At 35.1% G+C, this 25,944-nt stretch overlaps 1 protein-coding gene across 1 annotated transcript in view; it reads left to right on the plus strand.

The window, feature by feature from the left end:
- Positions 1-23,231, plus strand: part of SLC30A9 (solute carrier family 30 (zinc transporter), member 9) — a 35,105-nt gene extending 11,874 nt beyond the window's left edge. The window contains exons 7-17 of the mRNA XM_009884957.1: positions 370-437; positions 5,127-5,229; positions 8,018-8,073; positions 9,431-9,566; positions 9,986-10,025; positions 10,476-10,547; positions 11,018-11,125; positions 12,312-12,477; positions 17,895-18,024; positions 20,372-20,485; positions 22,254-23,231. Of these exons, the coding sequence (XP_009883259.1) occupies positions 370-437; positions 5,127-5,229; positions 8,018-8,073; positions 9,431-9,566; positions 9,986-10,025; positions 10,476-10,547; positions 11,018-11,125; positions 12,312-12,477; positions 17,895-18,024; positions 20,372-20,485; positions 22,254-22,298 (1,038 nt within the window). The 3' untranslated portion in view covers positions 22,299-23,231. The remainder of the gene's footprint in view (positions 1-369; positions 438-5,126; positions 5,230-8,017; positions 8,074-9,430; positions 9,567-9,985; positions 10,026-10,475; positions 10,548-11,017; positions 11,126-12,311; positions 12,478-17,894; positions 18,025-20,371; positions 20,486-22,253) is intronic.
- The last annotated feature ends 2,713 nt before the right edge of the window (positions 23,232-25,944 follow it).

The raw sequence follows: 25,944 nt of genomic DNA on the forward strand, positions 1-25,944 counted from the left end.
TGCCGTACTGGCCATTCTGCTTTGCTTAAGCAGACCCATTCCCCAGATCCAGGTGCTCTGCTATGGTTGAATGATTTCTTAATCTTTCTGCTGCACAGCTGGCTCCTGTCCTTATGGTTGCAGTGGCCCGTGGTGGAGGCTTTGTTGGCTGTTTATCCTTTTTATAGCCATCCATTTGTACAAATATGTGAGACCCAACTGCAGTTTGGGTGAGCATTCAGTAGTAAATTAGTGGGCTTCAAGGACTGTAGCTTTACTTTTGCAATACAGGGCAATGCAAAGTTTTTATTTAGTAATTTGTACGGTAGGTCTTTCATGAGGTCAAGATTTGGTTATTTTATTTTAATAATCTCTTATTTCTTTATATAGCCACGCTCCAGTGCAGCAGCTATGTTTTTCAAGGGACCAGGGAAGGTGGTAATGGTAGCTATTTGCATGTAAGTTTGAAAAAATGAATGTTTTGTTTATGCAAGTATAAAACAATTTATTTTTATTATCCTGGAAATGAGAACAGTCTGTGTATTCAAGCTAAAGATAACCTGTGTCTCTGTAACTGAAGTTAATGGATTTGTTTATTCATTGTTGATGGGAGACTTTAGGTAAATACATTCATCAGTATATAGAGATCAGAGATAGAATATATCTATCTATAGATATAGATATATAGAATATATCTCTGATCAAAGAAGAGCAAATTTTTTGAAGTTGATCAGACTAAACAGTTTAATAAAGTAAAACCTGAAATTTTGAAGGACAAGGAGAGGCAGGCATTTAAGGTTTTCCTTTTTTTCTTGCTCCTTCTTGAGAGGAAGCTTTTCATATGTTTTAAACAATCTTCCATATAACCAACAGAAAAGCATTCACATTTCTCTTTCTGCTGCTATTCAGCTCTTTTCTTCTGTAACAGATAAGGGGATGTTTTGTGAGGTTTTTGGCTTTCACATGTCTTACAAGTTTGAATGAAACAAAACTAAGCTAATGATTCTGATTTAAAGCGAATGAACACAGACTGTCTGGCATGAAATATGCAGAATTGTGTTAAGTTTCTCTCAGGAAATGACAGCTAAAATTTACTTGCCATAAAACCCGTGAATTTTTAAAATAAATTTGATTTTATGAAAGTTATTTATTTGCTAAGACACTATCAACATAAGGGAGCAAAATAGAAACATAGGAGAAATTGGCACAGGAATGAACATTTTGAGCACAAAATAACTCTGAGTTATCCTACAAGACTATATGCTTTTTGCATGGGTGAAAAAACCACAAAGCTCTTTTGACTGAACCCCCCCTCTTTATTGAGTATTCTACTCTTAATTATTCAGAGCTTTCCAAGTTAAAAACATAATAACTGCTAGTATGGATGTTTCTAATAAGAAAAAAAAAAAGGGCGGGGGGAGGGGGTTTGGCATGGTGTTGTATAGTCATTTCTACCTCCTTTACTCTCTTACAATTATCTAGAGAAAACGGATCTTTCCTCCTGCTTTGTAAATAGGGCATTACTACAAACATTACACTCTCTTCACTTCATAAATGCCTTTTGGACAATTAGGCATTTTTATAAGGGAATCCCTGGCAGCCAGGCCAGGAGAAGTTTGTAGACCCTGTTGCATTGCTCAATCATCTTTTTGTGGAGGTTGTTTAGAAGTTAAAAGGATCTCTTGTAGCCCTTACATACCTGATGACTTTTCAGAGATTTAAGTCAAGGCCACCATCAGTGCTTCTTAGTTCATGGCCCTGATCTTTTTGACATCAGCGTGATTTTTAATGGCTTCTGGTTTTGGGTCAAGAAAGCCCAATCTGTCTTAACTTCTCCAGTTGGAATGATTTGGTGGGCTTTTCACAAACTTCAGGCTTCCCCAGTGAGGATGAAACATGGTTCAATCAAAAGCAAAGTTCTCTATGGATTTATGTGTGAGGGTATAGACCAGCTGTGTTGGTGTACTGTGTCTTGTTGACAGAATCATGTGTGTGAGGAAAAAATTTGAAGCTCTGTTAGAGAAGTACCAGAAGGCAATGTTGTTTATCAAAAAGGGAATGGTTTGTTATTAGCAAAACACTCTTCAGAGTCTGGCATTGTTGAAGTGATTTCATTGTCATGCTAATGTTTTACCTTTTAAACAATACAAAGTTTGCACAGTATATAAGATTGTTTTAAAAATACTAGTCGTCAAGGATGTTGGCAGTGTTACTGCTTCTTTGGAAACAGATGTGATGAAATGTGTTTAGTTCTCAAATCTAGAGCCTAAATAGATTTTTTTTTTTTTCCCCCCTTGATTCATAATGGATCTGATATTTTCAGTTTGAATTTTTTAAATTTTGACATTTATTTTTTTATTGTCGTTAAAAAGCTGAAATATTTTATGTAGGTAGACTGGGATGGTTGTGTAAATCAGACTTCTTCTAGACTTACCTAGATCTTGTAGATCTTCTAGATCTTATGCTGTAAGGTAGAGTATAAAAAATGGGCAACCACATGGTAGTACAATTTGCCATATGTATTTCTCAATTCTCCATAATTCCTGTTCCCCATATACATCTTGGGGTTTTGAGGTGTTACCTTTGAAACAAATTTGGAATGATAAATATGTAAAAGCAAGTATTAATGCCCCTTAATTTTTTCAAGTTTTCAGTGCAGTCAGGATAGGTTTATTTGAATTTGTTTTAATTCTAATTTAAATTGTTAAGTTAGGAACCTTGATTTGAATAACTGATTTTGATCTACTTTTGTATTTGGTTTGGTGTTTTTTTTTTTTTTTTTTCCAAAGAGGCTGACTCACATCTTAAAGTTACTAATTAAATTTAGACTTTATACTAAAATTGACAAGACTTCTGACAGCAAGGAAGGTGTGTATCAGTTTCAACACTTCCCCCCCTCCTTTGTTGGTGAATGTATACCTCCTATGTGGACTTTGGAATACAGTTATAAACAGCTGTGTTGAATGAAACTGCTTATTTTCTAGGTGCAGAAGAGAGGCTTATTAGAAAATGCTGTATAGTAGTAGGTTTAATAAGCAAGAGAATTATACCTAATAAATAATGGTTTGGGTTTTTTTTTTCTTGTTATTTCTTGGCATGATGTCTAAATCGTGACAGTAAGTCTTTTTTAGACTTAGCTTTCCCACTCTTTCAGGTCCATGCAGATAGAAATGAGGTTGCTAAATCAGTCCGTTCGTTAATAGAGAAAATACTTTCTGAACTTGTGGTCACTGATATAAAAGATAACTTTGTTTCAAACTGATTCAGAGTATTTTTACTGCCTTCTCAGAATCTGCTGGTTTTGGATTATACTCCCTCTGCTGTTTAAAATCTCTTTAGTATTTCTTCAACAGACTTTAGGCTTTCATAGGGCTTATTATTTTCTAATGTAGTGGTGAATTTGTTTTTTAAAGCAATGCATAATTTACTTGCAGTGAAAACCTGACCTTCCCCCTGCCCCCAACTGGCTTTTTTCTATTGTCTTATTGATGCAATCATCTAGTTAGACAGGAAACACGAGATAGCCTTGATGGTTCTGTAGACTCACTAGGTTTTTTGTAATTATTTCCTGTGTAGCACTCTTCATCTTTCTATCCTATGCCTCCAATTTACTGGACATCATTAACAAATTGATTTTTCTGGACCTTGAAAACGTTAGTGTGGTTTCTTCTTAGCTTTCTAGGATGTCAAATCCCCCACAAATTTGGAATTTGTAGGGGTGAAATAAAATATCAGCTGAGTGCCTGTTGTATCATCTGAACAGGTGGGGGCCACACAACTGAATTGTACCTTCAGATAAGCTGTCAACTCCATTAATACAACATTGAGAAGAACAATACAAAAGTCAAGAGACTGTGCTCATGAATCCCACTGTAATTTACTTTATTTTCTTTCTATGCTAAGGATGCACTATGCTGTGAGTTGGAAGAACTTGTAATTAACACAGGGAGTTTAAATTATGGTTTAGTGTTACAACAGCCTTCCTTTCTTCTTGGGTTATCCACTAACTTACGCATTTTTTTTACTTCTTGCCTATAAATTATGGTGATGCTTCACCATCTCACTAGATAATGAGACTAAATTAAAAATTGTACAGCACGTTCAGGTCCTTGGATGGAAGGAGGCATAGAAAACAGTGCTACCTCTTGCTTGAAGAAGTGGATGTATTGTCGCAGAAATTCTTAAAGGATGACTTTGGAAATGAATGTTATTTCATCAACTGTATAATTTGGTGTGTGGCAAGGGGCTGGACTTGTGCTTCTCCTAACTTTGATATAATTTCTTGGCATGTGGTTGTTCAAAAATTCAACTACAAGATATTGTTAATACTTATTCGTAACACTTAATGTCATCTGAATACTTTTACAAATTACCAGATAAAATCAAATATATTAAAAAAGATAGCGGAGAATGGTAAAATCCTCCAGTCTGGTTTTCTTTGTAATATGATTCTAACAATTAACCTACTGATTCTGGTAGTGAATGTTTGAAGTGAGAATGTAGGCTCTGATATTAGTGCTATCAGTTATTGTGCTCTGTACAATGTAACACAATGCTTACTCCAGTGAGCTCATAACCTAAAAAAGACTTGGCAGGTCATGCTGGACATCTTAATGGAAAAGTTCTATAGGTAATTTTTACAGTGTGATCTAATGACAGCCTTATCTTCCTGTCTGTTGCCTTATGTTTGTATCCTACTGGGAATTGCCCAAGCTGAGGTTGAAGTGATGAACCTTCCACTCCAGTATTAGAAAGGGATGTATAGGAGGCAAAGGATTGAAGAAAGAGAAAGGAAATTGTTAAGGCTTGCGTTCTGCCACTGGTAGGCAATTAGTTGTCCGTAGTAGTGAATGTGATGGTAGTTTTCAGGAAGTGTAACTTACTCAGGACTGCTTAGAAGTTATTGATTTTGGAAAAAGAAATTGTGTATCTTTACATATTAAGTTTAGCTGAAAGGGCATTTAACAGTAACTGTGCAGAGAATGTGTATGCCTTATCTGCCTGTACAGGTCTCTAATGAACTGATACCTAATTTCACCACTTGCTGGCAGGTAATGCATGATTATACAGCACTTGTGGTTTTGCTGAAATCGTTAAAGACCAAATATTCTGTTGTTCTTTAGCCTATTTTTTCTCTTTGTTTTCAGAAATGGGTTGAATTTTTTCTTTAAGCTCCTTGCTTGGGTTTACACGGGTTCTGCAAGTATGTTTTCAGAAGCCATACATTCTTTAGCAGACACATGCAACCAGGTGAGTATTTTTTCCATTCTGCTTAAGTTAGCACTTGTAATAATTTTTCATGAATGAAACCAGATACTTAGAGTAGTTGTATTACACTTGAAAGCAGTAATTCAATCTACTAGTGTTCCTTAGTTTGCCTGTACTGTCTAAACAGTAAACACCAGATACATGAAAACAGTATTTTATTTAGGAGGAATAGAACACATGGCAAAATACTTCTTTACAAAGTTTGCTCATAGATGACATCGGTGTTGTAGAGAAGCCTAGAAATTCCAAATGTATTAGCTGCAACTCATATTGAAAATGACTTTCAGGTGCTGCTGTGTATTTACAGCGGTCTTCCTGTTCAATACCAGTTATCATTTCTGTACTGTTTTGTATGGTTTACATGCTTCCTAGAATTAATAGTAATATATTTTAGGGGGAAAAGAGCTAGTACTTAATTTAATGACCATTTAAATAATTTTGAGGCAAAACAGTCTTAAAGATGTTTTTCAAATAAACAGTTTCATCTCGGAGAGGGTGTTTTTGTGTTTTACTTTATTATTAAATAATTGCTGGTTTCAGTCACTCGGATTACAAAGGCTGTCCAAGAGCGTCACCAGCTCTGTGTGCGTGCAGTGAGAGGAAGATGTTCTCTTGTCTGTGTGTGTGTAGTATAAGTGTATATTTTTTAGCTTCCTGGAGACAAAAGTGATTCTCCCTTACAAAGTAATATTATTGTTATATATACTTCTTACCACACAGTAAGGGAGATGAGGGCATATTTTGTCAGGACTTCACGTTTCTTTAGAAATATTGCTAAGCCCAGAGCTCTTTCTGCTGTTGCCCAATCTGAGTGCAAAGCTGTTGTTACTCTGTTGCAAATTTCCGTGCCAAAACTAGTGGTTTCAACAGGTTTATCTAGCTGGTCTTCTTTTTATATTGATGCCAGTAATTTGATGGAGTATTTATAAGTTAACAGTAAAATAAATTACCTGGTCTAGAAGCCTTAAATGCAGAAGGAATCCAGAAAGAGTCTCCTGTAATTATAAGTAAAATCTATTTGAATGGCATTTGGACTATTATTTCTGCTAATATAATACTATTTGTAATACATCTACATTATTTCAAACTGTCTGCCCCAATTGCTTCTGTTCTTCTTTTCTAAACTATTGTTTTTTCATATAATTGATTGTTCCGTAGTTAATTTGCAATTTATTTTCTCTATAACTATCAAGATGAAAGTGCACCAAAAAAGCTTACGTGGGTCATAATATGAGTCAATTACACAAACATTAGGAAGTTAGTCGCACACAGCACACCTGGTACATTTACTGTGATAGGTGATGGGGGCAGACTCAGAGCTGGGCACGTAATATTAGTGTGCAGGGACAAAATTGATGTTTGCTTTTTTTTTCTTCACTGTTTTCTTTACTGTGCTTGAGTCATACATTACGAGACCTTGATATCTCCTCTTCTCCCACTGTAGAAAGAATCTTTCTTGTTGCAGTTTTTGATATAGCAGGGCTTTGGAAACAAAGACAGTACTTAAAGATAAGTGGCTGAAACCCTCCTGCAACTCAAGCAAGAGAAGTCCTTGGATAGCTTGTGACTCATAAAATGCTAGTCTTGTACTTCTCCAAATATGAGGAATGCATGGAACTTTAGAGCAGACTTAACATCTTAAAAAGCATGTTAACATAATTTTGGCTGCCTTTTTGCTTTCCTTGTACCTAGTATGCTTCTCTATCCAGAAAGACTGAGTTGAGGTCTCACATTTTGTTTGCTATTTTTCTGTAAATGGTTTTTACACAATGTTTCAGCTGTTCCAGTATAAAGTGAAGACAGGGTTCCACTAACTCAATGGATAATACTTCAAGGCTTCCTCCCTGTAAATTTGTGTGTGATTTTCACTTGCCCAAGCATGTTGATTTATAGGCGAAACAAGTTTGATAGGGGTATTATCTACCGCTTGTATGTGGAAGAGCTATTCTGATTTTTTAAAGTGAAAGTTAAATGTTCCACTGGAAGTGTGTTTTGTTTTCTTTTTTTTTTTTTCCCCTCAAGTATTTGAGTATGTGGTTTTGGGGAAAACACAGCTACCTCAAAGCAGCTTGCTAGAGACTAAAGTGTCTGAATTTTAGTACTTGTTATTGTATTTCAGTAATTCATACTCCTAAAACAAAGCACATGCTTTGCAAAATTAAGGTCTAGATTTATAACTTACTACAACAATAGTTTAATACATGCCTGATTAAATATATCCCGAATAGGCCATTTAGATAGCAAGAGGTTTTTAGTTCTTCCTTCAACATATTTTTTTTCTTTAGTTGGAGAATAAAAAGTTCACTACTGAAAGGAGCTGCAGTGTAAAATTGTTGCTGTAAATGTAGTATTCCATCACCTTAGTCTCTGTATAATTTCTGTTCAAGAGAGATTTATTTAAATAATAGCTTTGTTCCCTGAACAACTTCATTCCTTCACATTGAAGCAGAGCAACAACACTTGTGATTCCACGTAATGTTCACTTTTGGTTGCAATTCTCAAATTATAACTAACACTAATTATGTATATATACACACTCTAATTACTTATATACTATATATATGGGTGTAATTAACATTTTTTTTGGTGGTAGATTTAGATGACAGATTTTGAGGATTATATTCCAGCTCTAATAAAATATCAGTAACAAAGCAGATGTACAGATCAGCAAATTGCATCTGCCTTTAACTTTCAGGTTCAGTTGATACAGAATGTTTCTCAATTTTTAAATTTTATTTTAACAAAGCTTTTTTCCTTCTGTCCTAAATAGGCATTGCTAGCTTTGGGCATCAGTCAGTCTGCAAGGACGCCTGACCCTAGTCATCCGTAAGCTTTTTGAGTAAATAATGATTTTGGTAATTATATGTAGGAGTAAGATCAGTTCTTGTGTGTGTGTCACCTTGTTCTTTTTAATCTGCTGTTTCGTATTACTTCTGAAGTGCATTGTTTTTGATTTTGCAATAGATAAAACAAGAAAAAGTATTTTTTTTCCAAACTGCAGGAGTTCTAGCTTCGGTGGCTTGATGCATGTTACATTTCTTTTTTTTTTCTTTTTTTTGTGGTATGCTTTTTGATATGTATTATTTTAATTTGCATTATTTCTTTCAGTTATTCTGGGCTCTTCCACCTCTTCCAATACATAGATTTACTTTGTTTTTAAACACTGTTCATGTGAAAGACAAGATTTTTTAAAAATAAAAAATACTGTCCTTTTCCTATTTTCAACAAAGTGCTTTTCTGCAAGGCAGCTACTTGTATCATAAGGAGATGTGTTTGACTTAAACTACTCTTTGTTTTTATCTGAGTAACAGGGATATTATTGATAAGTTCTTAAAACTTCATGAAAGTTAGAAGCTATGCCTTCCGTGATACTGTCTTGGTGTTGACCTGCTTTACACTTCACGTGTTTGGGCAAGTCATTCATACTGTAAAGCACTAGTTCAAAATACATCTAATTTACAGAATTAGTTAAGCTTTTCTTCATTAAGAGCATCAGGTAACTTGAATGTTTTAATCTTAAATTTGTCTAAATATTCATTGTACCTCCTTCCCCTCTCTCACTTTTTGCCCTTCTTCTTCAATATATTTTTTTGTACTATAGTTTTTAAATGTTGCTAAAGAAATGTACTAGTTGTAGTAGAAGTTAATAAAAAAATAAAGGAATAGAGGTACACTTCCAGTATTGCTTTAGCTCTTCCCACTGTGCTAAGAAGCTGCAAGTGTTGAGTGTTTGCAGCTGGCTGGACTACTTAAAGATGCCACCGATGTTATTCCCTTTGAATTAGCATTATGAAATATGTAGACTGGCTGACTAGAAGACTAGTGTTTTCATTTAGAAGTAGCATTTCAATGAAGTGGAGAAGTGACATGCATGGTTTTTGTTTTTTTCAGTAGCAAAATCCTCAGTCTCTGCACAAGAGCTAATACAGCTATGTAGATAGCTTGTTTAAAAATAAATTAGAAAAAATGTCTATGCTCGATGTCCTTGTATGTTCTGGATATCATTTTCCAGGTGGCTTTTTTGTCCTTGGATTAGGTTGGATTTTCTAGCTTTGTCTTAAAATAGATGCACAGTCATATGACGATAATTCAAGACATGTAAAAATTAATGGGAAAAAACTTGTAGACATGTTCTCAGAGATATAGAATCTCATTTTCCTAAATCACTTTCTTTTTCATCTAGGTATGGTTTCACAAACATGCGCTATATTGCCTCCCTGATTAGTGGGGTGGGCATTTTCATGATGGGTGCAGGACTTTCTTGGTATCATGGGATCATAGGTTTACTCCACCCTCATCCTATAGAATCTCTTCTCTGGGTAAGCTAATCTTGTTTGATATTGTATCTAATGTTTGTCACTTAATAGAAAGCAATGGCACAGTCAGGAAGTTCACTTCCTGAGTCAGTTTGAATCCCAACACAATTAGCTCAAACCACTCTTAATGAGAATGTGTTTTAAGAAAACAAATAATGTTAAACTATAACTGATCTTATAACAAAATGAGCTGTTCTTAAAACCCTGCATCTTCCCTTCACACCTCCGAAGAGGTCCTCCTTTCCTATTTTGCAATATATTGCATGTTTCAAATAGTGTTGGTTGCCTTCTGTTTAGGGACAGTTACACAGCACAGTGGGTAATGGGGTTCTGGAATGCTGTGTTTGGATAGCCTACGGTGAAGAGATCTGTACAAATATGCATATAACTTAATAATTGAGAATTATTTTTTTTTCATACAGGCATACTGCATTTTAGCAGGGTCGTTGGTATCTGAAGGAGGTACGCGTTTTCAAGAAATATTTCTGTTTAAGTATTTGTAATCTCTCAGGGTACAGTGTGAGTAGTTACAGTAATACTTGGTCTTTGCTTACACAGTAAAGTTGTGAGCTCTGTTGCAAATACTTGTAAACAAACAAAAAAAGTGGGAAAACTTTTTCTTATCTAATATATAATGTCTACATAAGAAGTTGAAGAACACATCATTTGGAAAGTATACGTAGAATGTCTTTTTGGTATTAAACTATCAGTGAACATAACTGTTCTGATTTGTATGGGAGACACGCATGTAGGAAACAAGGTAACATACCTTGAATAATGTCAAAGCATCAATAATTGGAGCTTTCTTGATGATCTGTTGCTATGATGTACAGAAAAGTTCCCTCTTTTCCATGTGGAAACAAGTGTTTTTGCCTCTAACCATTTTCAGCAACTGCCTTGGTGTTGTTTCAGCTACCCTTCTTGTTGCTATAAATGAAATTCGCAGGAGTGCTCGAGCCAAGGGTCTGTCATTTTATCAATATGGTATGTGTCGTTATAGCAATAAGGTATGTGGTTATTTAAAACAGAACCTATTTACTGGCATTTGTGTAATGATAGAAACAATTTTGTCTGTTTTACCATTCCCTTTCCCCTTGCTTTATTGATCTCTTTTCTATTCTATTAAAAAATACATTATACAAATTAGGTGAAAACCTGTTGATTTAAGTAATGCTACTTAGATACTTTCATTAAACTACTTGCATTTTTCAGGATAAATGCTCTTAAATTTTTTGAACATTTTGGAGAAGCTTCCGTAACTGGCACAAGGCTTGTTCTGTGTATTATGAATGCTTTCAGAAGTGTGTGCCTATGCAAAAATTCAGTTTACACCAATATACTTACGGAAACTTTTCTCTTAAGTTGCTGGTGTTAGTATAGTTTAAGTACTGTGCATAATGTAGTAAAGCTAAGCTTTCCAAAGCAATGTAACTTTTTTGTTGTTGTATACGCAGTCGTGCAGAGTCGTGATCCTAGTACAAATGTGGTGTTACTGGAGGATGCTGCAGCAGTTCTGAGTGTGGCCGTAGCTGCTACCTGTATGGGTCTGACTTCTTTAACAGGTAAAATTCTGCCTCAGACTGAGGCAAGCAGGATGGGAGTTCCCTCCTGTGCATGATGTGAACACAGAGCATTTAGTTTATATTGGTTGACTTAAATACATCTCTACTCTTTTTCTGATAGTTGTACTGTATAAACTTCTGGAGGTTTATACTGTCCTCTGATTGGATTTCTAGTAGTTTGAGTTGAAAATACTTAAAATAAAAAAAGTTTGGGTTTTTTTATACGGCTTATTGATGGGGTTAGACTTGAAAGAGTACATGCAGATGGATCTAACTTCCTTTTGAGCTATTTGATCATAAAAACTAGGGTATTTTTTTGCTAAAGCTATGTTTATTGTAGTCAGTTATGTAAATCACTTTGGTCCATGGTGGGATTACATAATTTGAGCTTCCTTATTGAGTGGTGTGCAGCTCCCTGAGCATGTGGGGATGATTTAAGGAAGCACTGCGTTCCTTCTTTTTGATACATTGTGGTATTAGTGTTATCTTCAGATTACAATAGCCGCTCCTGAATAGTACGGCAAACTTATGTCACACAGTTAGGATGATCTGTATGGTGACGGATTCAAAGTCTGTCTTTGCACAGTTAGGTTTTCTAAAGAGGAATGATTATTTTTTTGTCCCTTTTTAAGTATTGACTTTTGCTTTTTAAGTGTTTTAAAAAAATAAATATGGTAATTTTGTTTCTTTGTGGCTTCTAATGAGTTAATTGCAAGTTTCATTGTTTTATATAGAAGTCACCTTATATAGAAATGGTTAATTCTGGTGTGAGTTTTTGAGCTACTGATAAAAGAACACAGGCTTTTGTGCTGCTACCTGTGTTTAGGTTTTTATAATTTTATATTAGTAAAGATAAATCTATACACAGAAACCCAAATAGCCAACAAGAGTCTACTTATTTATTAATCCTTCAGGAGACAAGAGTAGCTAAGGGACAGGAGGGACTTGAGACTTTATCTTAAGATAACCTGTATTCTTCCAGCTTTGTCTTGTTCTGCAGTCGAAAGAATTGCCAGTGCGTTAAAAAAAACCAAACAAACCAAAACCCAAAAGAAACAAAAAAAATCCCACCAGAAAGCAAAAACCAACCCCCCCAGAACTCATGTACTCCTTTCAGTGTGAAATCTGAATTATCTGCTATGGTTTAGAAATGCTCTGTGAAACTAATTTCACATGTCTTGTTTAGGAAACCCTTATTACGACAGTGTGGGGTCTCTAGGTGTTGGAACTTTGTTAGGATCTGTGTCAGCATTTCTAATCTACACTAACACTGAAGCCCTGTTGGGACGATCCATTCAACCTGAGCAACTGCAGCGACTCACCGAGTTACTGGAAAGTGATCCTGTAGTAAGGTAAGAATCTTTACAGCTCAAGCGCTACTAAGAACAACAAGAAGCAGGAAAATAATGTTTGGAAAAAATAGTTCAAGCACTTTAAATGAAAGAAATCCGGTAAGATTGATTATTTTTAGGGTGGATTCTTCTGTATTGAGATTTTAGAATCTTAATTATTACTAACTTCTATTTCCATGCTAAAAAATTCAATAAGTGAATACTTGGACCTCTCAGATGTTCCACAGCTGAAATAAAATTGCTAATATGTTCTAACAGTTATATTAATTACAGGAACTGACAATAACTTAATGAGAAAGCCATCACAAACTTAAAACTATTTTCAAATGCATGAAATGCAAGCACTTAAATGATACTGTAATGTTGCTTTTATAGTTTATTAGCACTTAGATATTTAAATTCTGTTACTGTTAATATTCAGTGTCTGGAATTCTGTAGCAGTTGGCAGTGAAGTGCTGCAGTAGTATTATGATGTAATAGATTCTGCATGTGAGATGCTTACAGAATGAACTCAATGCTAATTTTTCTTTCTTTGGAAATCTGCAATTTGCAGTGAAATAAAGTTATAGCTCATTGTAATTCTGAAATCTTGTTTAAATGCTTTTTAAGGAGCTGGTTTAGCTTACTTTAACCCTATTAACCTTGATTTAGAAGCAAATCCCGTTTTCTTTTTGTCTTAATCTTTATTCAGGAATATATTTCTGTGTAAATTGGCTGGAATATTTCAGTGTTTTTTTTATTCGTAGTCATTACTGAGCTCTGGAAGAAAAAAAAACAAGGCCACTAGTTAACACCAGAATACTTGAAAGAAACTAAGTGCTGTATCATCCATTGCAAGGAACGGATCTGAGGGACATACCCTTCATTCCAGAAGCTAAACAAGGTTCCTATTTTGGAATAGGATTGTGTTAGAATTTTCGCATGTCAGTAACTAAACTCTGTTAAAGTATTTGTTGTGGCCCTGGATTAGTCTGAATGGTGGAGTGCTCAACAGTGTTAGCTTAGGTGAGTTCACATGGTTATTTGTGCATGACTCCCTGTAGTTCTTTTTTCCAAAAGTACACCGGTGGCTGTTGCTTGTCTCGGGCTGGACTCATAAAATTTCTCCTATCCTAAGCACCATTTTATATTATATTCAGTTTTGTAGATGGCTGTAACTTTTCAGCAGCGCAGACTTAGTTGATCTCCTTCTTGCTGTAGACACTTTTTTTTAAAACAACAAGTAACATAATTTTAAAATGAAGAATAAAAAAGTGAAGACTTGGTAAGAAAGTACATGTTTCTCGTAAAGTTAGAAGCTGAAATATGTTTAGGTACTTCTCATAACAGCGTTTGCAGGACTTTCTGTATGTGCTTTGGAGTGATCTCTTTCTTAGATACATCACTCTTTCTTTAGTGCGCAGTTTGTCTTTGACTGAGTTCTTCTTGTAACAAGCCTAATATCTTGAGCTTGGTTAACTTACATCTTCTAACAAGACACCTGGTCTCGATCTTAGAATTCTCTGAGGTGTAAATGTATATTACCTTTGCTTGTAACTAGGCATAATTTGGGGAAAAAGATACTCTATTTTTTTTCTTATTCGAACCTTTGGTTAGTTAGGGTTTTTGGTTTGTTTTCAACTTTTTCTGGTGAAATGAGGAAGTCTTTTAGCATCGAGGATTTTTTCAAAAGGCTACTTGTATGTTTTCATCAACATAGCTTTGGGCTTGTAAGACTAAGCTTTTTCTTGAATGTTCAGACTCTGTAATTTTCTTAAATGGGGTTCTGTAGTAGTATGTCCTACTCTTATATTTTTCCTACTGACACCAAATCGTAGAGAAAAAGCTTCTGAGTACTCATCTGCTTCTACAGCTGTGATTAATATTTGCTCTTTTTATTTTAACCTTTCAGGGTGTTCAGTTACCAAACTGTACCTGAGTTTTCAATGCAGTTCTTTTTGCAGTTGCTGCTTCCCAGAACAGTCTTCCCTTGATGTTTCCGGCAGGATTTGCAATCTTTCTTTTCAGATGTGTTCTGCTAAATACAAAGGAAATATGTTAGGGAATCATTTAGTGTTTATCAGAAGGTATGTTAAATCCAAACTGACCAAAGGATCCAGAGGTCCTGATATTTGCCTCCCATCAACTCCACCACTTATTAACTTACTATTCTAGCAGTAGCTTGCCTGAACATCATGTTCTGCCGCTAATTATCAAGTATTTGATTTATCAGGCAATACTGACTACTGTACTACTAAAATAATCTCTCTGTTGTTGATCTTTTTTTCAGCTAAATCTGGATTTTTTTTTTTTTTTTATCAGGGTTGTTTGACAAGAGCTGCATTCCCTAAAACCTTGATGACGGGAATTTAATGCTCTTAATGTATTTTTTTTCTACCTTTTTCACTATTTTCCTTCAGTTGTTAGGTAACATTGTCTGTAGTTATTGTCTCATTTTCCATTCTTAAATTTTGGCACACTGTTGTTAATCTTCTCTGTTTTTTAATTCGCATTAGTATTGCAGAATGAAAAATTAATTGGCCTTCATACTTATTTGTGGTTCTTTTTACTCTTGAATGCAGGTTATGGAGCCTGCTGAATTAGAAGCTTTTTTTTTCTTTTAAATATCTAGTATGCTTCTTTGCTACTAATAGAGAAATGTTTTGTTGTACTAATACATTTTTGCTTTTTTAGATCAAGAGAACAATGCTTATTGCATGTTTCTGCATATTCTATGTCATTAGTAACGATTTTACCATTTCCATCTAGTAGCAGGCTTGTTTCCAGGTTATCTTTTGTTTCTGCTATACTTAAAAAAAATATGTTGGTTTGTATCACAGACAGTGCCTTCTTTTATGCTTCTGCTATCCATTTGCTGGGCTGCATAATTTCTTTCTCAGGCTCACAGCTATTTATTTCCCCTTTCTTTTAATTTTGCTTGGTAATTTCTAGTTGTAGCCCTTATTTCATTTGTGATGCAGAATGGGCTTTCAGAGTTGTTCTCAGCTGGAAAATTAGTTTATTTTATTTTTTTTTGCTACACAAATATTCCATCCTTAACTTTAATTCACACCTTTGGTGCCTAAATCTGTCTCGTGTTCAGCTTAACTGAAGCCTAGGAGATTAGGCTTTCAGAACTGTAAAATAAAATACATGCTGTGGTACAGACTGTCCTGATTCTGTTCTTATGGAATGTAATCATGGATCCCTAAGCATAAACTATTCTTAGTGACAGTTTCATCTTAAATCTTTACTTCATTGTAGTAGCTATTGGGTAATTGTGCTACTGTTGTGCTGGAAAATATGTCAATCTGGATTGGAGGGGGGTGGGGGGAAGGACTTGACGTCCTCTGACAAATTTTAATTTAATGTGAAACTTGCTCTTTTCCCTAGTTTGAATTGATGATGTCTACTAGCCATCCAGAAGCTTCCACAAGGAAGCTTTGTAGCTTAAGTTTTAGCATGCACATTTGTATTTTTGAATTATTAGTGATTTTTCTCCTCCTGACTCAGTCTTATCTTTCCTGGACAGATTATAAGCAGTAAGATAGACTTTTTTTTCATTTACATTCTGCTGAATTTTGTTATCAAGTTACTGCTTAATGAGAATCTCGAATATCTCTTGTTATCTTCTTGCTTAGCTGTGATAGGCACTTGATATATCTTCAACGTTTTTGAACCACATGGATTCAAATTCTCTTCAATAACCCTCATTGAACCACATCCCTTATCTTAAATACCCTCTTGTGTGGGGAGGTAGTTTGATGCCAGTTAGGTTACTGCAGTTAATACTGTTTGGATTTGGTAGCTTCCCACAGAATAGCTGTGTAAATTTGATTGGAGCTGGAAATTCTTTATTGCTACCAGTGAGCTGATAGTTCTTCTAATCTGCTTAAATGTTTACTAAGATGTATTTTTTGGTGTGTCTATATTTAGTTCATCCTCTATTTCTTTTTTTTTTTAATGTGCTTACCCTTCCTCCACCCTGAATATTACAAGAAATATTCCATAAACTTTTCTTGTGGCTGTTCATCTTAAATTTCTGCCTCCTGTTCTCTGCAGACTGTTCATTGTAGTGGGCTGCTTCCAAAATACGGCTTCTGCTTTCTTCCTGCACCCCCTGTGAACTTAGTTCTAATTTATAAACATTCAGATGAAGAAACACTTCTAGATGGGAAGAGTAAATTTGCTTAAGACAAAGGGCATGCTAAACTGAAAGATGTTGTCAAATCGCACAACTTAGTGAAATGAATGGAAAGAAAGTTTAGTACTTGCCATCGAGGGAGCTTTATTGCGGAATCTAGGTTTTGTGTTAGAATTTAAAAATTTGTGAAGATTGCGTTTTTCTGTTAATAAAACCAAAGTCTTTGGAATATTTTATAGTTGACCTCAGATACTTGTTTTGCTGTTTTGCTTTAGAAATGTCAGAAGAAAGCATTTCAAAAATTTCAAACTTCTTTGTGATTTATGCCCCATATTTTAATCTCTGCTTTTTCTGGCCTTTATGGAAAAATGTGGAAATTTCCTAAGCCATGGCAATTTTAAATTCTACTTAGCTTTAAAGATAAACTAAGTTTGTGTTAATCAAATTAGAAAAAAAAAAAGGATTTTATTTTGTATTTATTCCACTGTTGAAATGCACCACAACAGGTCCTAACTTTGCTGAAAATTAGAGGGCTTTGTGTTTACTGCCTATATTCACACACCACAGAGTTTATCTAACAAACGGGAACAAAGCTATGCTATAGAAAAACAGAAGTTTTCAAAGGACCAAAATACAAAAATATTACAATATTCCTGTTCTAGTGTCTATCAGGAACCTTTAAATAAATACACATTTTCAGCATTTACAAACGGCGGTATTGTGATTAGTTGTGATCAGTAGTTCAGTACCATCAAAAATGAATTCCAAGCACAATGTCTGCAACTTTCTTATATTAAATGTAACTTTGAAAGGACACTTCTATAATTGCAATGTGTTTTCAGTAATTGGCAAAAGATTATTGTTCTTCACCTCAGAATTGAGGGTACTTAAATATTTTTAAGTAGTTGCGTGCATACGCATAAAAATATCTGTGCAGTAGCAAGTAAGTTGAACTTAAAAGTTTAGCTCAGAATAGGGAAGTTCTCACTTTCTATTATGGGACTGGTTTTGTTTTGTTTTTAAATACTATTAGTCTAGTTCTAAATCTGTGATGCTTCTTGTAGTTCGTCCTTTATTGCACTGAGCCCTTTATAGATGTGGGATACTTTTGATGTAGCAGATACCTGTGGAAGAAGTGTATGGTGACAAAAGGAGGATACATTAGTCACAGACAATGACCTTTTAAAACTACACAATCATTTTAGTGTGATGATATTGTTAACATCAGAAGTCAAACTAGCTAGTTGTGTGTTTTATGTTGTTCTACATTTTCTTTAAAAATTATGTGTTTCAGAGCAATTCATGATGTTAAAGCCACAGACATGGGAATGAGCAAAGTGAGATTCAAGGCAGAAGTAGACTTTGATGGACGGGTTGTTACTCGTTCTTACCTGGAAAAACAAGACATTGAACTGCTGCTACAAGTATGTTTTTAAAAATGATTTTGTAACTTCAAGTATTTGATACTTACTTTCCAATTTCAAGTACGTCTAAAACCAAGATTTCCAAGTAGATGAGATGTATTCCACTTCTTCATTTTGAAGGATTGCAGATGTTTTTACTTTGTGTTAGTGTGTTAAATATCTGTACACAGCATCATATTACGTGCTGCTAAAATAGACCCACTTCTGGGTTGTGTAGGGCCTGGGTAGGAGGAGGGCAGACTTTTAATTCAATTTTTTGTTGGAAAATGCAGATTTGGTCAAAATAATTTTGGTAAGATTGTAATTATTCCAGTATTTTTAAATTGAATTAAAAGATCTCCAGTTAAAACTGGAAGCCTGTCACCTGAGAATAAGAATCTGTTTTGGCAGAGCCATTCACCTTGGGCGCTGAAGATGCGATATTACAGTTTACAGGTCCTGCTATTCAGACTAGGCTTGAATATGGATTGTTTGCATTACACGACTTAGCATTTTGACAGCGTTTAACAATTAATCACCCTTAAGTAAGTGTCTGTCTCTGATTTTAGTGTAGTTTAGATAGTTCAGAGCAGCTTTTTTTTAATTCCTCTCTTCAATATAGAAATGCAAAACTGCTTTCAGCTGAATTTTACATGGCAAAGCTATGAAGTATAAAATAAAGAATAATTTATCTAAATTACCAGGAGAGTTTTAAGTGGGCAAAATGTTTTGCTTGCTTACCCATTTTCACCAGTAGCTACAAGATTTTTCCGCTACCCTTTCAAAATGCAGAGTAGGTGTCAGATGTCTGCATTTTATGCCTGTCCGTTAAACATGACTTTGAAGTTATCTGAATTTTTATTTAAATTACTGTGGTTTTTAAAAGCGTTAGTCATTGTCCCAGTTTTTGAAATGTGCCACCCTTTAATGTCATAAGAGTGTATGTATATTATATATAGTGCACTAAGTGATCTCTTCTTGGATTATTTAACACATTTTTGAGAGGAAGAGTGCTGTCAACTTTGTACAGCTGAGGCACTGCGGGTTTGCTTGGTTTTATATTGCCAAGTCTCAGTTGCTTTGCTGTTACAGCTGTTTAGTACACTACTTTTCAAAGGCTTTGTTAGCTGTTGTTCTTTATCCACTATTCCCTTTGGCATTTGCATGCAACCTTCACTGGTTCTTCCAACTAGTGTTGTTGGGAAAGTTATTCCTGATTGTTTCTAGGTTGGAAGCTATTTCTTACACAGGTCGTTGTAGTTTCATGTAGTAACCTCGTGTCAGCTATAAAACCATTGCTGAAGGATAGCTGCTTTCGGCAGGACTCAGCCCCCTGAAGTCAAGGGCAGACTTAATGCTTGCCTTTTGATCTACAGTTTTTCAAATAACTAGCTCATTCAAATAGCAGTTATCAACATTACTCTTTCTAAAGTTGTGAAATATTTATTGAAATGCTGTCATTCAGATTAATCTCATTTCTTTTTCTTGTTAGACTTGCCGTGATTGTAGTCACAGGTTATTGTGATTGGGATATCTTTTAAGCTCACTCAATTGTATTGTTCCTCTTCTGGTTTAGAGCAATAGAGGGGGAGGGGAGAAAGAAATTGCTGTTGTGTTGTAGTTGTATACACAAGAAGAATTAACTATTTAATAATTACTCTGTTAGCAATAACCTATTTGCCCTAAACATACTGCAGCTGTATTGTCTAAATTATGGCTGAGATACTACAAGGCAAATGGCTTCTGGCCAGCTTGCTGTGGTGCTTCTGATGTCTGTGGGTCTTTGGAGAGAGGAACAGAGCATCCTGTCTTCCTTGACCTCATTCTTTCAGTCTCGTATGCTATAGGTCTCCTAGTCCGGGTTCCTATCAACTATCTTTAAGTTTTTTGATATTATGGAGGAGCTGTATTGACATCAGCATTCATAGTAATCTTGGTGGATTTTCAGATGGGTTGGTAATGGGATGCTCAGCGTAAGCAGTGTAAAAGAATAGCAAGAATGTATGAAAATGAGGAATGAATACACAGGGGTACCCTGCTCTGCCTTGCTCTGAGCAAGGAATACCCCAGAAACTTCTAGAAAATGAATGAAAATCTCAAAATTGATTTGGAAAATAAAGGAGAAAATCCATTAAAGATAAAAGGTTTTCTATTGAGTGCAGGTGTAATAGTAAGCCAGCTGTTTTCATTGAATAGATACTACTTTTCTGTGTCTTTGAGACTTAAGAACAGATGACGTTTTGAAAGGAAATGGCAAAAGCTGAAAAGTGTTTGGTTTGGGTGTTTTTCCCCCACTTGGAAAACCCCCTGTAGTGTTATTCCTTTCTTTTCTTTCCCTCATCTCAACCTCTTAAATTTTTCTTCCTAGGAAATACAACAAGTGAAAACCCTTGAAGAATTGGAAGCCTTCATGCTTAAGCACGGTGAGAATATCATTGACACACTGGGAGCTGAAGTAGACAGACTTGAGAAGGACCTAAAGGTAAAATTTAGCTGCTTGTTAGCAAGTGCTTATTCTGTGATACATTTTAAACAATATCACTGCTTCTACTTTTGGGGATTTTTGTAAATACCGGGAGAGGGGAAGAGGTTGATAATCCTAATGCAGATTTTCTTGCTATATTGTCATTAACTAATTTCTGACTAGCCACCAACCCTTAATTTGCCATTGATCCATTTGTTACTTATTTTGTTCAGTTTTATACCACCGTAGAACAAATTTTCATGAAATGAGACCTGATCGTGTCTTTGTTACTGTATTGTCAGAATGTCAGTTTACTTACAGGCTGTTGAAATCTGTTTTGGTTGTGAAGAAGCAAGTTTCAACTTTTTTTTTTTTTTTAAATCTGGTACTCAGCATTGTGTCAAATATATCAGTGTGTGATGAGGGCTTTACTCAACACTTTTTTGCTCTTATTGAAGCAGTAGTGTTACTTTTATAGGCCTGTCATAACTTTCTTATCATTACTTTTTTTGTTCTGAGATTTAAATACGCTTTGGTTGATGCAATGAAGGATTGTTTCCATTTTTAATTTTATAATTGTATTGTGGCTGTTAATCTTACCTTTTCTGGCATGAATATAGAACTATAACTACACTGCCTGCCAAACGTACCGTCCAGTCATGACTGCCTCTTCCTGTCATCAGGACACACTGCTCAAGAGCATGTCTGTCTTTGCTTATTACATTTGATAAATATTCTAGTTTTGTTTTCAGTGGTTCCCAGTGACAGAATGAGGGGCAATGGGCACAAGTTGGAACGTAGGAGGTTCCATTCAAAAACACGGAAAAACTTCTTCAGGGTTCGGGTGACAGAGCAGTGGCACAGGCTGCCCAGGGAGGTTGTGGAGTCCCCTTCTCTGGAGATTTTCCAAACCCGCCTGGATGCAGTCCTGAGTAATGTGCTCCTGGCAATCCTGCTTTAGCAGGGGAGTTGGACTAGATGATCTCTAGAGGTCCCTTCCAACTCTGAAGATTCTGTGATTTTCTGTCTCTAGAGTGGTGCTGTTTAAAAATCAAAATATTATTTTTGAGTTTAATTGCACCAGCAGATCCAGTTCTTCATGGTTTTTGAGGAGTAGGATCGTGACTAATTAGTTTATAAACATGAATACTGTTTTTTGGTATAAGCAGGGATTTCAGTGATTGCATTGCTGTTGAATATGCTTTACTAAATATGCTAGTCAGATTCACATGCTGGATGACTTTGAAGCAGTGACTTTCAGTAAACCTCTCATGGATTATACAATCCGTGTAATGATGATAACATATTTCTACAATATCAGAAAATGCATATTTCTTAATAGAAACAGTATTTTGAATCTTTACAGATAGCTTCAATGGCATAGAACAAATTATTTCAGCAGTCTTATTATATTCCTATATATCTGTTAAACACATATATATATCACTTTAAGAAAGTTTATTTGGACAGTTTATATAAAAATGAACTGCTGCCTTAAAATCAAGAGAGCTGCTTCATACTTTATAAAGCGTAAGAACTAATTTATCTGTGATGTTGAAAAGTATTCGCAAATAAAAACATGACTTAGCCTTCAAAAAATTGCTTACAGTATAGGCAATGTTTGTTGAAACTATTTCTCATTTTAAAATTATCCCTATGTTACCAGAAAAGGGGATTTGTGATCCAGTTGCCAGCATCATACTAGAAATACATTATTTGTATCCATATGTAAAAATGTGTTTGAATATTTTTCAATAAAAATGTATTTTTTTAAATTTTATTTCAGCAACGAAATCCTGATGTTCGTCATGTGGATTTGGAGATACTATAGACTTGGCAGAAGAAATCTTCAGGTTGCTACCATTTTGGAAAGAAGTCGTGTAAAGGGCTGAAGAGCTTCTGAAGTTGCAGTGACCTCAGCACCGTACCTCGCTTACTTTTGCTGTAGGCTTCCTGGACTGTTAGCACTGTTTCTGGAAGAGTGCTAGTCTCGCGGACAAAATTTACATGGCAAAATCAGTTTTAAAAGCTACTTGACTTAAATTCCACAGGAAAGTCTGTCAGAGTGTACTTACTGCAATTCAGAACTTAAGACTTGAGGTTTTAGTTAGGCAAATATAGCTGCCTGAAGTTATACAACACACTTAGTTTTTCCATTTGTGTCCCTTTGCAGTCAGTTTGCACTTCTTTAGTTTCTTTCAAGATATCATTAAAGGTTCTTGGGAGATATTAAGATTAGCTAGGAAGAGTTTGTTCCAGTGGAACCTGCCAACCTTAAACTAATTGTAATATTTCAACTGTGTGATTGTTTCACAGTTTTTTTCTTTTCTATGAGATGAATTCTTTCAAACAGGCACTGGCCTTCTCTCAAGTACCATGACCTGGAAACCTTCTTTTTGCCACTGTTGTGATTACTAACCGCACTTCAGAAAAATAAGGTTTTTCTCCTCAGTGGAGTCAGCTGTATGGGGTTAGCCAGAGTATGTTAAGTTACTGTGAAGAAATTACTGCGTAGAGATTTCAGTGAACTTCCTCTGTTTAAATTTTGTTCTTTTTTTCCCCTACTTTGACGCTTGTTCTCTTATTTCTGAGTATCTTCAGATATAATCTGGGAGATATTTATGGTAGTGCTTATTAAAAGTTACCTGGCATTTTTGGCTTTTTATACTTTTAATAGGATGTATTGCCAGATAGGGTCTTTCCTTGAAGGTGAAAGTTGGAAGTTACAATAGTAAAAAATGTATTAGAACTATTTATAATTAAACAAATGAATACGTTGTATTTTTTAATTTATTTACCTCTACATGTTATCTGTTATCTGAATTCTAAACTGCTTAATTTGTGTTTGTTAAGAATTGACCTTGCTTATTTAGGAAAGTAAAGCTATCAGTGTTTTTCTCAGCCATCTGGAGATAAGTGCTTAGAGTTTGTAACTTCAAAATATGCAATTCTAGCACTGTATATAATCAACCACAAGGCTTTCTGCAGTAGGCACCCAAGTTGTACCAGGTTCATTGAGACTCAGCCTTTACTAATAAGGCGATGAGTACCAGTCGTGCAAGTTGAAATATAAGTGAAATAACTGCATATAAATAACTCTGAGGAAAATCCTTTATGCACTTTAACATATTTCAGTAAAATGAGAATTGCGCATGGGTGAGAGGTGGTAGTAAGCCCCTCCTAGTGACTCAGTTGCTGAGTAATGACTGACTTGCTGAAAGAAGAAATGTTGATATAAAACACAAGTCTTCAAAAATCAATTTAAGATTAAATTATAAACATTGCAGCAAATAATTGTGGAGACCAATATGTCCAGATAAATTATAAACATTGCAGCAAATAATAATTGTGGAGACCAATATGTCCAGATTTGACTAAAAGCTTTTTAGAATGTTTTTTTCATACTAGGTGTCACTTACCAGTGAATTACAAGAATTTAAAATAGCCTGCCTTTTGACAGCTGCAAAGCACTTTGCATTCTGGTCTTTTTAAGCAAAAAAACATTCCAGAGTTTAGTTACAGATGGGACTTCACATACAGTGAAGTAATTGTGGTGAAGGGATCTCTTGTACCCTTGTCCATAATTCCTGTTCACTGGGGGCTTCTTTATAGTATATTAGCTTATTATGGCTAATCCACAAGAAGGGTTCCTTTTCTGGTTTTCTCCTATTGTAGAACTAGTTAGTATATTTAAGCTTGATGATTTGAAATGCAATTTAAAGGTAATTTGGAGGTGTACTGTATCAAGTAAATAAGGCATATTTTAGCACATTATAAAGCATTTACCTTTCTCCTTTCCCTTCCATGTAGACTTCATCTCATCTCAGTATGCACTCTGCTGATGTTAGTCTTATTCATGAAGAGCACTGGAATCTGATAATGCATAACCTCTTTCCTTCTTCCTAGAATATTTATGTGAATTTTGAATTTGAATAAACATTTTAAGAAATCTTAAAAACCTGAAAAGAAGTAAAACTGGGAAAATGTTCTTACTAGGGAGGTTGGTGGAGACAGACAATGTGATACAAGTGGTTTGTATGCTGGAGTTACTGATCAATGAGAATGCACTTTTCAGGGCAGAAATTTCACTGAGAGGTTTGTAAATGTTGTCTCCACACCAAAGTGTTCCCGTGTCTTGTTTAAGAGGAGGCACGAATTTATATTCTTACAGGGCATCTGCTCCAAGAGCCTAGAAAAATGTTTTCTTACTCATCAGAGATGTAATTCGTATGAATTCTGATCTTAATTTCCTTATCTGAGTCAGAAGCATACCCATCCACCTGCCTTTTGTTTGTATTTCAAGGTAAAATTCAGATCCTTGTCTTCCAGTTACATTATTGATTATAACATCACATTATGTTGAATTTTAGGAGCCAGAACTTGAATGTTTTTGGGTACATAATAGTTGCATAGTTGGAGGACCTAGTTCAATTTTTAAAAATTATCTGGTGATGAACGACAAAAAGGCCAGCAGACTGGTGTAAACTTACAACATACTGCCAAAACGTCTTGCAGTTGGATGAAAATATTGATTCATTGAGCCTCTCAGGTTGGAAAGGAAAAGTAATTCCAAGCTGTTACATTTTAATATATATTATAATTTGCTGATTGTTTTTAACAGTTTTGCCATTTTTACTGCTTTTTTTTTTCTGAACTGTCTTTATGATCTAAGATTTGAGGTGATGTGGGTCCAGTACTTAGTTTACTTTTGGTTTAGTGTTTTTGGGGAAAATGTTTAGCTATCATTTACATGATAGAATCTTCAGATTTAAAGAAAACTTAAAAAATCCCTTCCTCCACACTTTGTCTTTATCACAAATGGAATTACATAGTCTTTCTTTTGGATTGGTTTTTAAGGAAAAGGAGTGAGGATTTAGCTAACAAGAAAGTTACATTGTAGGATTTTTTCAATTAAGGTGTGATCTTTTAAAATAATTTATTTTTGTAGACTAGCCTTGCAGGTTCTGTTTTTTCAAATTGTGTTCAAACTACTACTGCCCTCTGCTTTGTGAAAGATTGCTTACATGCCGCACAATAATTCTGTAAAACTTGCGATGTTTGAAAAAATTGTCTTAGTGTGCCAACATACTGAGTGATCTTAACATTTTAAGTCAAAGTTGGCTGGACACTAATAATGCCTGTTTTCCTGTAGAATTTGTTTTTCTATAAAAGATAAAATTCTGAAGTAGTTATCTTTTCCCCCATGAATCAATTTCAAGTCTAAATCGCCTCCTTTATACACTGTGCAATTCAGTATTTGATATGGTCCCCCTCTACCCCTTCACTTTCTCTAAAGCATTTATTAAGTATGTTGTAGTAGTAAATACTACAGTGGGCTGCTGTATTGCAGAGACTGTGTGTTCTGCTGTAGGAGTAGCAGGGACTCAGGGAACCAGGAGAACGTATTTTTTTAAGGACAAATTGCATGCTTTATCTTCTGACTCACGCTCAAGCTGAAGGTTTTAGCCTCTGCTTTT

Source organism: Charadrius vociferus, unplaced genomic scaffold (genome assembly GCF_000708025.1).
Source record: "Charadrius vociferus isolate BGI_N301 unplaced genomic scaffold, ASM70802v2 scaffold134, whole genome shotgun sequence".
Lineage (NCBI taxonomy): Eukaryota > Metazoa > Chordata > Aves > Charadriiformes > Charadriidae > Charadrius > Charadrius vociferus.